Source organism: Poecilia formosa, unplaced genomic scaffold, assembly GCF_000485575.1.
Source record: "Poecilia formosa unplaced genomic scaffold, Poecilia_formosa-5.1.2 Scaffold638, whole genome shotgun sequence".
In the NCBI taxonomy this organism is placed as follows: Eukaryota; Metazoa; Chordata; class Actinopteri; order Cyprinodontiformes; family Poeciliidae; genus Poecilia; species Poecilia formosa.
Window position 1 is genome coordinate 116,916 of NW_006800577.1, and position 13,653 is coordinate 130,568.

A 13,653-nucleotide genomic window follows, 5' to 3' on the forward strand; every position below is an offset into this window, starting at 1 on the left:
AGCCTTGAACCAAGAAATAAAAGTCTGACAAATTTTTTAAAACATTTAAATGAAGCTGGTAGTTCAGAGCTTTGGATATTTTGTAAACTCATAAATTTGCTAATCCCAATCTGAACTTTCATATTTCCATAGTTACATTTACTTGAGTAACATTTTGAAAACAAAGTAATGAGTTTTACTCCACTGTACATTCTACTTTTAGTTTAGTAACACTGAATAAAACCTCACTGTCTACGCAACTGTAGTTACTCCAGTGAATGAAGAACAATGTGTCTGTGTCATTGCATCATTTTGGTATGTAGCCATATAGTCAGTATATATAGTCAGTCAGTACATGAATGTTTGACTTTTTTTTTTTCTATTTGGTGTTTTTTTTTTTTTGCCACAAGTTGAAATCTTTAATAGCAAGTTAAATTTCAAATTTTTCCCAAAAAAGTTCAACTAGGATGGAGGATTTTCGGAGGCAGTGCGTACTACATTTCTTCTACAGAAAAGACTTGGCAGGAAAGCAGAACCTACTGTCAGTCTGTAGGTGCGGACCTGATGATTATCAACAGCAAAGAAGAACAGGTGTGTGGGCAAATATTCAGCATCAGATTCAACTTCTTGTTGTCTCACGTTAGTTTCGATTTTTGTTTCTTAGGACTTTGCGAACAGTTTCCAGACGTACATGTGGATCGGCCTAACTGACTCAGAGACGGAGGGAAGATGGAAATGGGTGGATGGGAGTCCACTGACCACAAGGTTAATTTATTTGCACTTTAAACATTTTTTTTAACCTCTGCTTTTTTTAATCACAATGTGAAAAAATTTTGTCACAACATTCACACAAAAATTTTAATCTTGATCCTTTCTGATTTTTTTTAGCTACTGGAGAGATGGTGAGCCGAATGGCAAGACAGTAGAAAACTGTGGTGATATAAAGACTTTCACTGCAGAGAAAAGCTGGAATGATGAAAACTGTTCTCACTCACATAAATGGATTTGTGAAATGAAGCTTTCCTAATAGTAGTGCTTGCTGTTGCTCTTGTTGTGACAAAAGGTTAGCTTTCGGTTACGCGGCTGCCACATGTTTTAGATTCCCTCATTGTGTTAAACTAATTCTCATTACATTATGTGTTTTTAATCAATGTCCTCCTTTTCAAAGTGCTGATATTTATTTCTTCCTGCTCAGGTCAGTTTTATACTAAAAACAGATTTGGTCAGAAAGGTTTTAACAATATTAAAATAAGCCAATAAATACTGAAAAAAATACAGGACAATTCAGTAATTATGAGTATGTTTCCCCAAAAGGATAAAAAGTGTAAGAAGTGCGAAGAATCATTCATTCTTTTTTTTCTTTTTTTTTTTGCTCTGAACTCGACCAACAAAAGTTACAATAGCAGTTGTATCCCATCATTTGAAAAACTCTCACCAATTTATGTCAATTTACGTTTTGAAAGTTCAGTCAAAGGAGAAAGAAAACGTGTAATGAAAAGTGTTTTTAAGTTTTACCCTCATAACACTAAGTAGAAGGTTTCTCTGAACCAACTCAAGCTACAATCCTGATTTCAGAATTATAGCTTGAGCAGAACTAATGTAATTAGCTGCAACAAATGAGTAATGTTTTTAAGTTGGTTCAAAGAAACACTTTTTCCAGTACAGGATGTCCTTGAGTTAAGCAATTAAAAGCTAAATAAAGTACAGTGCTTTTAAATATTTTATGGATATTACATTACATTTCCAGAGATTTGTGTGTTTATGAATGTATTCACTGATCTTATTCTACTGTACCTTATGAACATCGGTTTGCTTGTCAGTTTTTGTTTGTGTAGCACATTTCAGCAACAATTAAGAAACAAGCAGTAAACATTACATTTTGACATAAGTCACCCTTAAAACGACCAGGCAAATACATCAAATATGTTGATCAAGTTTAACTTACTATTAATCAAATAGGTGGGGTTTTAGTCTTGATTTAAAGGACCTCAGTGTTTCAGCTGTTTTTCAGTTTTCTGGAACTCTGTTCCAGATATGTGTTGCACAAAAGCTGAATGCTTCTTCTCCATCTTTGGTTCTGGTTCTGGGGATGCAGAGCAGAACCAGAGACTTGAGTGGTTAGGATGGCAGATGAAGACAAGACTGACTCAAATAAAACACCAGATTCTCCAAACAAATCAGCAGGAACGGCTGATCAGGGCGTCTCGTTGACATCTGGACCTGCTCTGACTGGCATGACCCTTAGTCACCAGCCTCAAACGCCTCTCTCCTCCGGAAGTCCATAACAAGTCAGTCACTACAAACCAAGCAGTAACCTAAAGGACAGCTGGCCTACAGGATAATAATATTTAATCCATCTTACCTGTATTTATCAAATGGAAGACTGGTGTGTGTTTGTTTTTGTATTTTTTCTACTGGATAAGACTTTTTAAAAATCCTCTAGTTTATGATCCATCAAAACAATAATGGAGCATTTAGTCATTAAAATTGCCATTGTGTTACATTATGCCATGAGGATCTAAAATGGCTTTAGAGCATGTCGGTAAGTTTTATTTAAAACAGTTTTTTCTTTATTAACATATTTGTTAAAACTTGATATGCCATGGCAGTGTAACATGAGACAGATGATGCGTGGGAGAAAAAAATCAAGCTCCTTTACCACCTTCTATAAATCTGAACAATAAACTGCTCCGTCATAAACAACCAATCAGAGCCAGGAGGAGGGGCTTAGCGCTGTCAATCACTCTCTTGCTCACAACATCCTCGTTTCTCTCTCCTACGCTACATCTCCTTCCCGACAGCTAGCTGTCCATGAACACTAAGGCTAGATAGCATGGCTACTGACAGCGGATAAAGAACGGCAAATTGTTTCTCTGCCGTTAGCACATTTAGCAACAAGTGTTCAAGTTTGATTGACAGGCTAAGACCCTCCTCCTGGCTCTGATTGGTTGGTTTTGACTGGAAGCAGTACATTTCGGCAGTAGTAGCTCCGGGAGGAGGTGGAGGAACTCAGTTTTTTCACAGGTTACCTATTAAATATTACACTGTCAGGACAAGGTGACAGTTTTTAACAAATATGCAAAAAAATATACACTTTGTAAACATTGCACACTGTAGCTTTAAGTCAAAACTTAGAGCAGCTCATCAATTCAACTGTGCAGTAATTAAAGCTTGTCCAATACATATTGATTCCACATTTCACATATGTCAACAATTCTGATAAGCTAGTCACCATCAGCTCTGAGTCTGTAAAGATGACAAGGTTACTCTGCTGCAAGCTGGGTTTATTACCAAACAACCTGCTCCCCCATTTAGAGTAAATTCTTTGGTATTTGTTTTCTGTATTAAAAAGAAACCTCATAATTAACAGTAACTGTGCAACTCCAGTGAATGTATTTCAACAGTTTCGAATGACTCAACCAGTTTGCAGTTAAAAGAGGAAGAGCGAGTGATTCTGCTGCGTCTTGCAAAGCCGACTCGTCTGAGTTTTTGATTAGTCGTGTCTGCGGTTCTTACGTTTTATCTAAGTACATCCCATCAGACAATATGACATTGGCTAAATGATGTCAAAAACATGCCATGTGCTGATCTAGTGTAACTCAGGAATTGGTATGAAGTCAATTCTTTTCAACGACAAAATAAAGAGACTGAACAAAAACGGCATCAGTGGGAGCATTCCACTGACGGAAAACAAGAACAGAAAACATTAACTCACATTTGGCAGAAAAGAATGAATTCTGTTCTCCTCTTGAACGTCCTGAAGGAGAACATCATCATCATCAAGCACACCTGAGTTATGACTCAAAACACGCAACTGAATCAACCTCTGGATGGAAAGAAATTCAAGGTACCGTAGTGGTCTAATCAAAGTCTGGATATAAATCCAATCGAGAAGCTTTGAGCTGACCAAAAACCCTGCAGTGTTGCCACATTAAAACAACTCTGCAAAACGGGGGTGGATGAAATTCCTAGAAAAGAATACAGAAGTTTTATTGCAGGGTAACTCAAATGCTCAACTGAGGATATTGAAACCAAGGCTGGCATGAGCAGTTATTAGGTTTAGAGCCAAATATACAATTAAACTGGGGTAAAGTTGGGTCGTGGGTCTTTAAATTAAACAAAAACTGCAGTCTGAGAGACCAATACAGTCTGTCTTAGCTTAAAATGACTTACTACTACGCCTATGTGTGGTTTTCAGTTGACACACAGACCATACACATATTGCAAATCCAGCAAAAATTTGCAAGATCCTGATTTTTTTTTTTTTTGCAAAGCTGTGATGGTGGGAGAGTGGCACTTCCAAAGAATGAGGAAGAAATTTTCACACAAAGATTGTTTCAGGATCTCTGCTTGTCGTAGACGCATTCAGGACCGAACAGGGGTCTTTGGCAGAGACTTATAGATTGAGGCCTTGCTATTTGACAAAAACAGAGATGGTTTTCCACAAAGAGCAGTATGGATGTTCTGTGGCATACGAGAAATTCAGCGATACTCTTTATGCCAGCAACGACGGACCGGAGAGTTGCTCAGATAATCACAGCAAAGCCTCTTCGGGTAAGAGAGAACAAAATGTTTGCTCAAAGATAATTTGCGAGGTCGGTTTAAAACATGACGGCATATTTACGGCTGCTCTTACTTTAAATTGAACAATAATGTGAAACTAAAGAAGCATATCTTTAAAACATATATTTTGTCTGTTTTTAAATAGATTGGAAAAATATAAAAGTCTGGCTGACCCAGTGAAAATGTCTGTCAGTTTTCACTTGTGCACAAAACCTGCGTCACAAATAAACCTAATTGTAAAAAATCTTAAGTCTAATCTTTTGAGTGGTAATTTTCAAAAGCCTCGAGTTCATCTATTAAAACTTTTGAAATTTTATCCTAAATGAATACCTGTTTTGCTTTTTGTTCTTTGTTTTTGTGCTGAGACTTGTTGGTGAAATCCTTCCCAGTCGACGAATTTGCAATGTTTACCTCTGATGTTTACTTCTTGGCGATTTAAACCATCCACAGGTGTTTTCACAGAATTTCAGCGGTACAAGTTGGCTGCAGCCACCTTTGGACTTTTGTGTCTGCTGCAGCTAAGTCTCATCATTTCTCTTTCTCTTTGTAAGTAAACCTTGATGATTTACATCCTGATTTTGAAATTCTGTTTTAGGATGTCGTGTGCTGGCAAATTGCAGAAGTGTTTTGTTTTTTTGCCTCATTCAAAACACAGTTGATGTCAATACAAAACATTTGTTTGTATTTAATTCATTAAAGAACATTTATTGAATCCTGAAGAACATCTACGATGTATTTCAGCCTGAGGGAGAAATAAAATGCTCTTCCCATGAAGCCTCATCTCTATGCCATGTTTGTCTCACTCAGTTCTGTTACATGGAAGTGGCTCTTGTGACATTTACATTTGCGAAACAGGCTATTACAACAACAAGAGTTACACAATAGTCTTAATATGTAAAAGGTTTTTCACTCTGTAGTGTTTAGTGGCTTTTGAAATCTCCCAAAGTTTTCTGCAAAGATTCATTTTCAGACATTAAATGATATCAAATGCATGCATTCTGGTGGTGTGGAAAACATAATACTACTTTTCTTTGCCGAGCAGCAGCTTCCAGAAATATGAGTCTGCTGGAGAAGGAGAAAAATGAACTGAAGACACTCAACTCTGGTGAGCATGATGAACGAATGATGCTGACAGTGAACGTCTGAATGCAGGGGTCCAGGCAATATGAAGTAGAGACGCACCATGTCAGATTTTTGGTCAATATCCGATAAAACTCGTTTGGCCGATAATCGATACCGATATTTCCTATACTGTGAAATTAAAATACTGCAATATCTTTATCAATTCAGCCTGCTACCAAATGCTGGAAAGGAGGCTGAAATGATGAAAAATGATGAAACACTTTCAACTTGCATTATGTTTGATGTCAAACTTATTCTTGACATTTATTCATCTGCTCTCTCTAAGACGATGACGACACTCAAAATGGGCAAATTTGTAAATCTTCACTAAACTAAACTCAACCTGTTCACAAACAACAAGTGAAAAGCACGTCAGTTTCTTATGATGTGCTGCAGGCATCATTGTCACATCAAAACAACGCCTTTTATATTTTTGAATTATTTAGACTAAATGGCCGATGTTTGATATTAATTATCGGCTAATACTGATACAATGCCGATAATATTGTGCATCCCTTCTATGAAGTTTTCTCTGAGTTGCCTGTTTGCTGCTTTTAAAGTGAATTTATGTTTTTGGGTGGACCACAGTAAATCTTTGTCCAAAGGTTTTAGTTTGTTTGAGTTTGTCAATCACATAGAGAATATTGACAAATATTCTTTACAAAAGGAAAAAAAATGTCTGGTTGGTATGAAAAACAAAAAATATACAGTTATTGGTATAATTGGAGCTGTTGTTCTTTTTGTCTTAGGCCTCGATGCCAGTAATAAAAAACTGACAGCAGAAAAAGAGCAGCTGAAGAGGAACCTAGATGACGTTGGTAAGCATGATTATGAAACTACACAAAGCATAATATCCCAACTACATTAAACATTAATAATAAATTACATTATTACAGTATATTTAGATATACATACAAAGAGAAAACAGGGCCATATTTAATTATACAGCTAAAGTTGTCCTAACAAAGGGGTCAATTACAGAAATCCAACTGACGTAAAAATACGAAAATGTCTCGTATCTAGAGCGAACACGAACGTTGAAGAAGTTAACTCACTTAATTAACTCATTCTGGCTGCATAAAAATAACAAATCTTGATGTAGAAAACATAAAATATAAAAAGAAAATGTTGACTTTTTGTAATAGTCTTGGAGTAAAGCTTATGAAAGTTCCATATCTGAAGTTGTAGACTTTCTCAAAGGTGAAAAAGTAAAGATTTCATTATGCGCTTCATAATGTTCTACATAAAATATGAGATGTTATTCACAACAGTTAGAGAAAAATAAAACAATTTACCAAAAACGTGTCATTGCTTTTATAGATTCACAACGTATTTCTCTGACTAAGGAGAGAGATGGACTAAAGAAGACCAACCTTGGTAAGTATGATTACTGGGCAAAACTGTGTGATAGCAAACAATTATATTATATTTAATATTGAAGTCCGGTAGATTGTTGAAAATTGTCATTTAGGTTTCCAGTCCAATCTGAGAGATCTGACTGCAGAGACGGAAAGGCTGGGCAGAACCATCAGCGGTAAGCTTGTCAGTGCTGATCAAATACATATTAAACCTACACAAAGAGGAAACATTTCAGAAAACGTTGTTCACTATTATGGCAGAAAACCAAGAGACTGGTTTGTGAATGCAAAATAAAATATCAATTGTCACTATTGTTATTACTGTGATAATGGAAACATTTTTATTTTTCCAGAGACTGAGGCCAGTAACAAACATGTGTCTGAACAGAGGGATGAGCTGAGGAAAGAACTTAAAAACATCAGTAAGTAATTAAAACACAGAAAACGTCCTGATCTTCAACAGGAGTATTATTTTATTCACATACATTGCAGGTTTTAACAAGAGTAAACACACTGTACAGCTCAAGAAATAATGTTTTATCTGAATGTGTAGGATTGTGAAACGTTTTTGCAATGATTTGTCGATGTGCTGCAATCACTGCCAGTGGTGTGACTAACTTTTCTCCTCACAGCTTTAGAGTTCAGCTTCCTGACTGAGGAGAGAGACGAGTTGAAGGATATTAATTTCCGTAAGTGTGCTGATGAAATACTGCATTGATTGTGTGCTGATTAAGACACATGGGATCCAGGCTGCGTCACAGTCTCTAGTCCCTTCATGGCAGTTTGAATGCGGCTGGATTGGGTAAATTCATTAGATCTTGTTTCATTTGGAAAACAGTCAGTAATATTTTTCAAAAATGAAACATGTTGGATGCTACACTTTAACTTTGTAGCAGAAAGTGATCAACAAAGCAATTCCCAAAATAATCAGTTTTCGTCGATGCTTACTGCTTTTTATTTATTAAAACCAGTTTGTTTCAAAACAGTTAACCTCAAACTCTAGCTTATCGTTAAATGTTTCTGTAAGTTTCATAGTGTGACATGATAAAATGAGGCTAAAATCGGTAAACTTGTTAAACTTCAATGCAGGTATCGAGACAACTCTGAAAATCCTGATCAACATGGGAGAAAACCTGACCAGAACCATCAATGGTAAGTTGTTCCTTTTTTTTAATCACAAATAATAAAAACTGAAAATAAAAACATTTACTAGGAGTCACATTAGCAAGCCTGTGTCTAGTTTATCAATACCAAATGTTCAAAATAATTACAACGGTTTTATTTTCAGACACTGAAGTCATCAATAAAAATTTGACTGCAGAGAGAGACAAGCTGACGAAAGATCTCAACAACCTTGGTAGGTAATTATAAGAAAACAAAATGAGAAGCAATCAAACAAGTGGTAACATGGTATTTTAACACCATCAGCCTTGCATATAAATGAAGAAACTCAACTGATGTGACGTCTTTGTACACATGTTGTGTGTGTTTGTGTGTCACGCAATGGCAGTAATGTGATGCAATTGTTTCTATCAAATAACAGCTTCACATCTTAGTTCCCTGACTAATGAGAGAAACGAGTTGAAGAAGTTAAACTCTGGTAAGTTCCTCGACATATTGTTGACTGTAATTAAGAGTCATTTATCGTATCATGAAATATTTATTAAGCAAAGACACAATGACGTCTAAAAAGTCTGATAGGAACAGCAAGAAATATGAATTATCAGTCCGTTCGATGACGCTTTTATATGCAGCGGAAAGAGGAACAATGTTTCACTGTTTGAGCTAAAACATTAATTCATTAATCCTCAATTTATGACAAACTATATGATATCAGGTGGGATTCTGTTTTCTTTTAGTTTTTCTGCATTTATTGATTTTTTTCCAAATTAAGAGTTCAAGATGAAAAAAAAAATTCACAAGAAATGATTTCATGTTTTTATGTTTATTAAACTATGTTGATGAAGCATTTAGCTTGAAGGCAGTGTGGTGTAGCGAATTGTTTTTGATATTGTGGATGCGTCTCTGCAGGCTTGGAAGCCAGTCTGAAAAATCTGACTGAAGAGAGTCAGAAACTGATCCAAACCATTCAAAGTAAGTATGATATTCATCACACTCACTATGATTCAGAGAGGAAAACACAAGTTTCTATTACCAGTCAGAGAACAACTTGCTGTAATAAAGCACTAGTTTGTGCAATGAATAATTTCTTCCACGTATCAAGCTCCAGTTCTCTGTATTCTCTGTCAGATATTCAGTCCGATCACAAAAACGTGACAGGAGAGAGAGACGACCTGATGAGGGAGCTGAATGTGTTTAGTAAGTATTGGAGGACTTTTTAATTAGTGTCTATTTTCAGTCAAGAAATAAAACTGTAAAATCACAAAAACTGATCTAACGTCATTTCAGAAATGTCATTTCTTTTTTTTTTATTATCTTTCCTCTTGAAATTACAGCTTCACAGCTTGCCTCCATGACTAAGGAGAGAAATGATCTAAAGAAGATTAACTCTGGTAAGTGTAATCAATAAAATATAAGTTTTTATGTGTAATTATATTACTTCTTTCCTTCTCCATCAAGAAAATATATGCATGCTCCTTATTTTGCTCCTGAAGGATTTTCTTCTTGTAGCAAAATTTCCTTATAACTTAAATTATGTTGTTCTAGTGACACCTGCCTGCTTTTGTTAAGACGACCATAACTGTGTTTCAGATATTGAAGCCCATAGTAACACGTTGAGAGAAGACAAGGATGAACTCAACAGGACGTTGAATGATTTGGGTTGGTATAAAAATAAAGTTCCAACTATCAGAAGTCTTTTTGATGGTCAGAAAGCAAGTAATGTAAAGCGTGTTGTTCACTTATATTCATCACTGGTACAAACCACAAAATCTTTTCAATATTTTTATGTAGTTTCTAATGCAAATATCTCAGTACACTTGAAGGAAGACTAACTTCCAAACAACTTTTCACAAAGATTTTGGAACTGGTTTTAAGTTCATATCTTCTTAATAATGATAAACAAAAACACTAATTCCACTGGCAGATTTTTATATTTATGGCCTGGAAAAATGTCTTGAATCAACAAGAAGAGATTCAGGTTCTGTCCTTCTAACCTTAGGACATTTGTCCAAAAGTGAGTCGCCCGTATCTTTCAGGTTTTTTTACCCTGTGTGACTAAAACATGATAAACTCAATCTGGTCCGCCCAGCTCTTGTTTTCCAAATGTGTTAAGTTCAACTCAGCCTGAGAAACGAAAAGTTCAAACACATCAAGAAAAAAAAAAAAAAACCTGAAAATGCACCAGATCGTCACTGTGGGTGACATATAAAGTCAAAGGTCTTTTAAAACGCATCTGCATTTGAAATGTCCATCAAAACAATGGTAATAACTCACTTTAACACCTGATAACCTTTTCTTGTAAACTACAGCCTCCAAACACAATTCCCTGACTGCAGAAAGAGACCTTTTGAGGCAAACAAAGTCGCGTGAGTATCAGAACCAATCTCTTCATTTTAGGTGATTATTATATATATTGTAATGTAATGAATACATTGTGTTTCAGGTATTGAGGACACGTCCAGAACAATCAGTCAGGAAAGAGATGAGCTGAAGGCAAAGATCAACACTATAAGTGGGTATAAAGCTGATTTCATCACAGCATGTACAATTTGCACAGGAATTAAGAAACACAAATATAACGAGTTACAGATCCTGTTTCAACAATAATCTGCTTGCATACTTGCACTGAAACTTTACATATAGCTTCTTTGTCAAGTCGTCAATTTTTAGCTTTTTTAGAGCCAAAAAGCGAACTCTGATCCGCCTACAAACCTAGGTCTCGTTTCGGGTGAAGTGAACTGTGGCGCGGTTTGGATGCATATGTTGATGCCAAGTGTACCACTCCAAAAGCAGGAAGCAAACTATAGCGCAGGGCATTCTGGGTAAATGAGACCAAAAGAGAAGCAAGCGCATGTCTAGCGCTAGCGGGAGAAATGGCTTGTGGTGTTTTAACCTGACACTACTCCATTTTAGTTTACATTTTTTGAAGAAGGAAGCTGGGGTCACGTCATCTTCTGAGATTTTTTTGCGTTGTTTCCTTCAGTGGCACTTGGTGCAGCGCCACCACAGGCGAGGAGGGGAACAGGTTTTTCAAGTGCTTTGCTTAGATTGACACGGTGCAGTGTGAAAGAGAACCGCAGCAGCTGAAAATGTGACAAATGCTGCAATTTTGACCCCCAATCCAACCGCATCTACCGGACTGATAAGGTGTGAAAACAGATTATACCTTGACATATTTAATCTTTTGGATTACGAAGAATTGAGACGTTTAATTTGATGTTTGTAATGAATTAATCATTGTGTATGAAAATCGTGTGAAACTCGGAGCTCCCCAGTGCAATGCTCACACCACCACAAATGTTTTGCAAAGCTGATATTCTTAGTGGTCTGGACATTCCCACTGCCAGTGTTTAGTGTTAACATTGCCTACATTCATGGCAGGAACACATGATTATCTTCATGCAGTCACCATGTCTTAATATCTAATAAAATATACAATTACTCATGTGCAAATAACACATTTTCAGCGGTTATATTGTTAATTTTTTCACACTTTTTATCATAGTCATCATGTAATTGCTGTAAATCATATCTTCTTGTTTTGTTTTGGGGTTTTTTTTTCATTGTGACATACAGTTTGGGGGAACTAAAGTATGTGCTGTTCTATGTAAATGAGCCCCTGATGTTCATGCTTTAATATGAACATAGATGTTTCCTGTCTGGTCTGCTTCATATTCATACTTCTGCCAATCTTTAGCTTACTTAAACATTTTGGTTTTCTCTTTTGTCCTTTGAGCCCTTAACTATCGGGAATTTAAGATTGTCTCTTTATCCTTCAAGATAAACCAGGATGGGAGCTTTTTGAAGGCAGTGCATACTACGTTTCTTATGGCAAGAAGACCTGGGAAGAGAGCAGGAAGTACTGTCAGTCAAAAGGTGCAGACTTGATGGTCATCAACAGCAGTAGCAAACAGGTGTGTGTTTACTTCTCTTTATGATCCTCATCCATACGCCTGGCAGATTTAGGTTGAATGTGATATTTCAGCCTGATCCACATGTTTCTTCTGACTCCAATTAATGTTAATTAACTTCACAACAGTGGAGAAACTGGAGACGGAGCAAGAGATTAAGGTGACAGAAATCAAACTTTCCTAAAAACTTTGCTTTTTTCACCACTGATTGAGCACTAAGAACTGAAATACAAGAATCTGCCAGGAGTGTGAATAATTTTGTTCTCCACTATTCCAAGCAAAGCCGCTTGCTGTTTTAATGTAGTTAATATTTATTTTCCAAGGTTTTTGGAAACAAGTTTCAGAAGTACATGTGGATTGGACTGACTGATCAAGAAACAGACGGAATATGGAAATGGGTAGACGGGAGTCAAGTTAACCCAACGTAAATTTGTTTCTTTACTACATAAACATTAATTTTTCACAGTTCTGCTAAGGTCTGTATTATTGAGTGAAGTTTTTTTCTTCTTCTTCTTTTTTAGCTACTGGTCATCTGGTGAGCCAAATGGTCAAACACAGGAGAACTGTGGGAACATAAAGTCTTTCAATTTGGAGAACAGCTGGAACGACGAACAGTGCACCCATTCCCTCCACTGGATCTGTGAATTGAAGCTAGTCTAGTATCTGGGATTCATATCACATAAAAAAAAGAAGAAAAACATAAAAAACACACTTATTAAAACTCACAGAGGTTGATAATATTTGCACATTTGTCTGCTTTGTTTGGATGAGATGCTGTGAAGGTGATACTGGAGATGTGCTGATTTTTATTTTTATGAGCGATTTCAAATCTTTAGTGTTTGATCAAAGTTTGACCCGCTGGGTCTGATTTTAAATGATTCTAATTTCTCTTATAAAAACATTAAAATTTTGTTTCCAGACTCCCTGCAGTGAGTTGTCTTTAATTATTAATGTTGGGAGAAATGTGTAAAAAATCATTGATTTCCAAGAATAAAAGTTCATTGTGATAATCAATTTATTCTAACAATAAATTCCAACAGATGATTTTTGTAAACCCCAAAACTGACAACATGGTTTGTATTGCTAATATTTTACTGTTTGAATTATTTTTAAAATGTTGGTTCCATGATAGGATCAATGATCAGCATATTTTAATTCTGAATAAAGCGTTATTCTGATCATGTGACCTTTCATCAGCTGTCACATTAAGGTTAAATAAGATCAGCTACACGTTTCTGCCTCAGCAGGTCGTAAGGAGTTCAGGGACAAATAAACCACATGATGTGAAGTAAAATAGCTTTAAGTTTCATTTATTACTAAATGCCAGTGGATGTGAAATTATTTTTAAAAGCTGTGCTTCATTCTTTTGGGGTTAAACGGAGAGAATATTTTAGTTTTGATATTACAGGGCGTGTAGATAACGAAGGAGGAAAATGAGGAAGACCTTCCATCTTCCAGCTTGGTCAGCAATGATGAGTTTAAGCAACGTTGGTGAAAAGTGACCAGAAAAAGGGACGATGCTGCCACAGACCAGAACCATTTGAGGTTAACACCTTGCTGTGGTTTTATCAGAGCGCGGCTCCTAAAACATGGAGTCC

General features: G+C 36.2%; 2 protein-coding genes across 3 annotated transcripts in view; both read left to right on the top strand.

The window, feature by feature from the left end:
- Positions 1-1,696, top strand: part of LOC103130476 (uncharacterized) — a 13,411-nt gene extending 11,715 nt beyond the window's left edge. Inside the window, exons 13-15 of the mRNA XM_007541875.2 lie at positions 437-570; positions 644-744; positions 868-1,696. Coding sequence (XP_007541937.2) covers positions 437-570; positions 644-744; positions 868-1,006 — 374 coding nt within the window. The 3' untranslated portion in view covers positions 1,007-1,696. The remainder of the gene's footprint in view (positions 1-436; positions 571-643; positions 745-867) is intronic.
- Positions 1,697-4,291: 2,595 nt separating this feature from the next.
- Positions 4,292-12,984, top strand: LOC103130483 (CD209 antigen-like). 2 transcript variants are annotated; one of them, XM_007541882.2, is made up of 20 exons: positions 4,292-4,533; positions 4,993-5,088; positions 5,585-5,647; positions 6,414-6,482; positions 6,985-7,041; positions 7,136-7,198; positions 7,376-7,444; positions 7,655-7,711; positions 8,112-8,174; positions 8,311-8,379; positions 8,566-8,622; positions 9,054-9,116; positions 9,273-9,341; positions 9,479-9,535; positions 9,735-9,803; positions 10,454-10,510; positions 10,588-10,656; positions 11,925-12,058; positions 12,379-12,479; positions 12,577-12,984. In XM_007541882.2, the coding sequence occupies exons 1-20, from the start codon at positions 4,413-4,415 to the stop codon at positions 12,713-12,715; spliced, it is 1,542 nt and encodes a 513-aa protein (XP_007541944.1). In that variant the 5' UTR covers positions 4,292-4,412; the 3' UTR covers positions 12,716-12,984. The 2 variants fall into 2 exon arrangements, with proteins under 2 accessions (XP_007541944.1, XP_016521426.1); XM_016665940.1 differs by having other exon boundaries at positions 4,293-4,533; positions 5,005-5,088.
- The last annotated feature ends 669 nt before the right edge of the window (positions 12,985-13,653 follow it).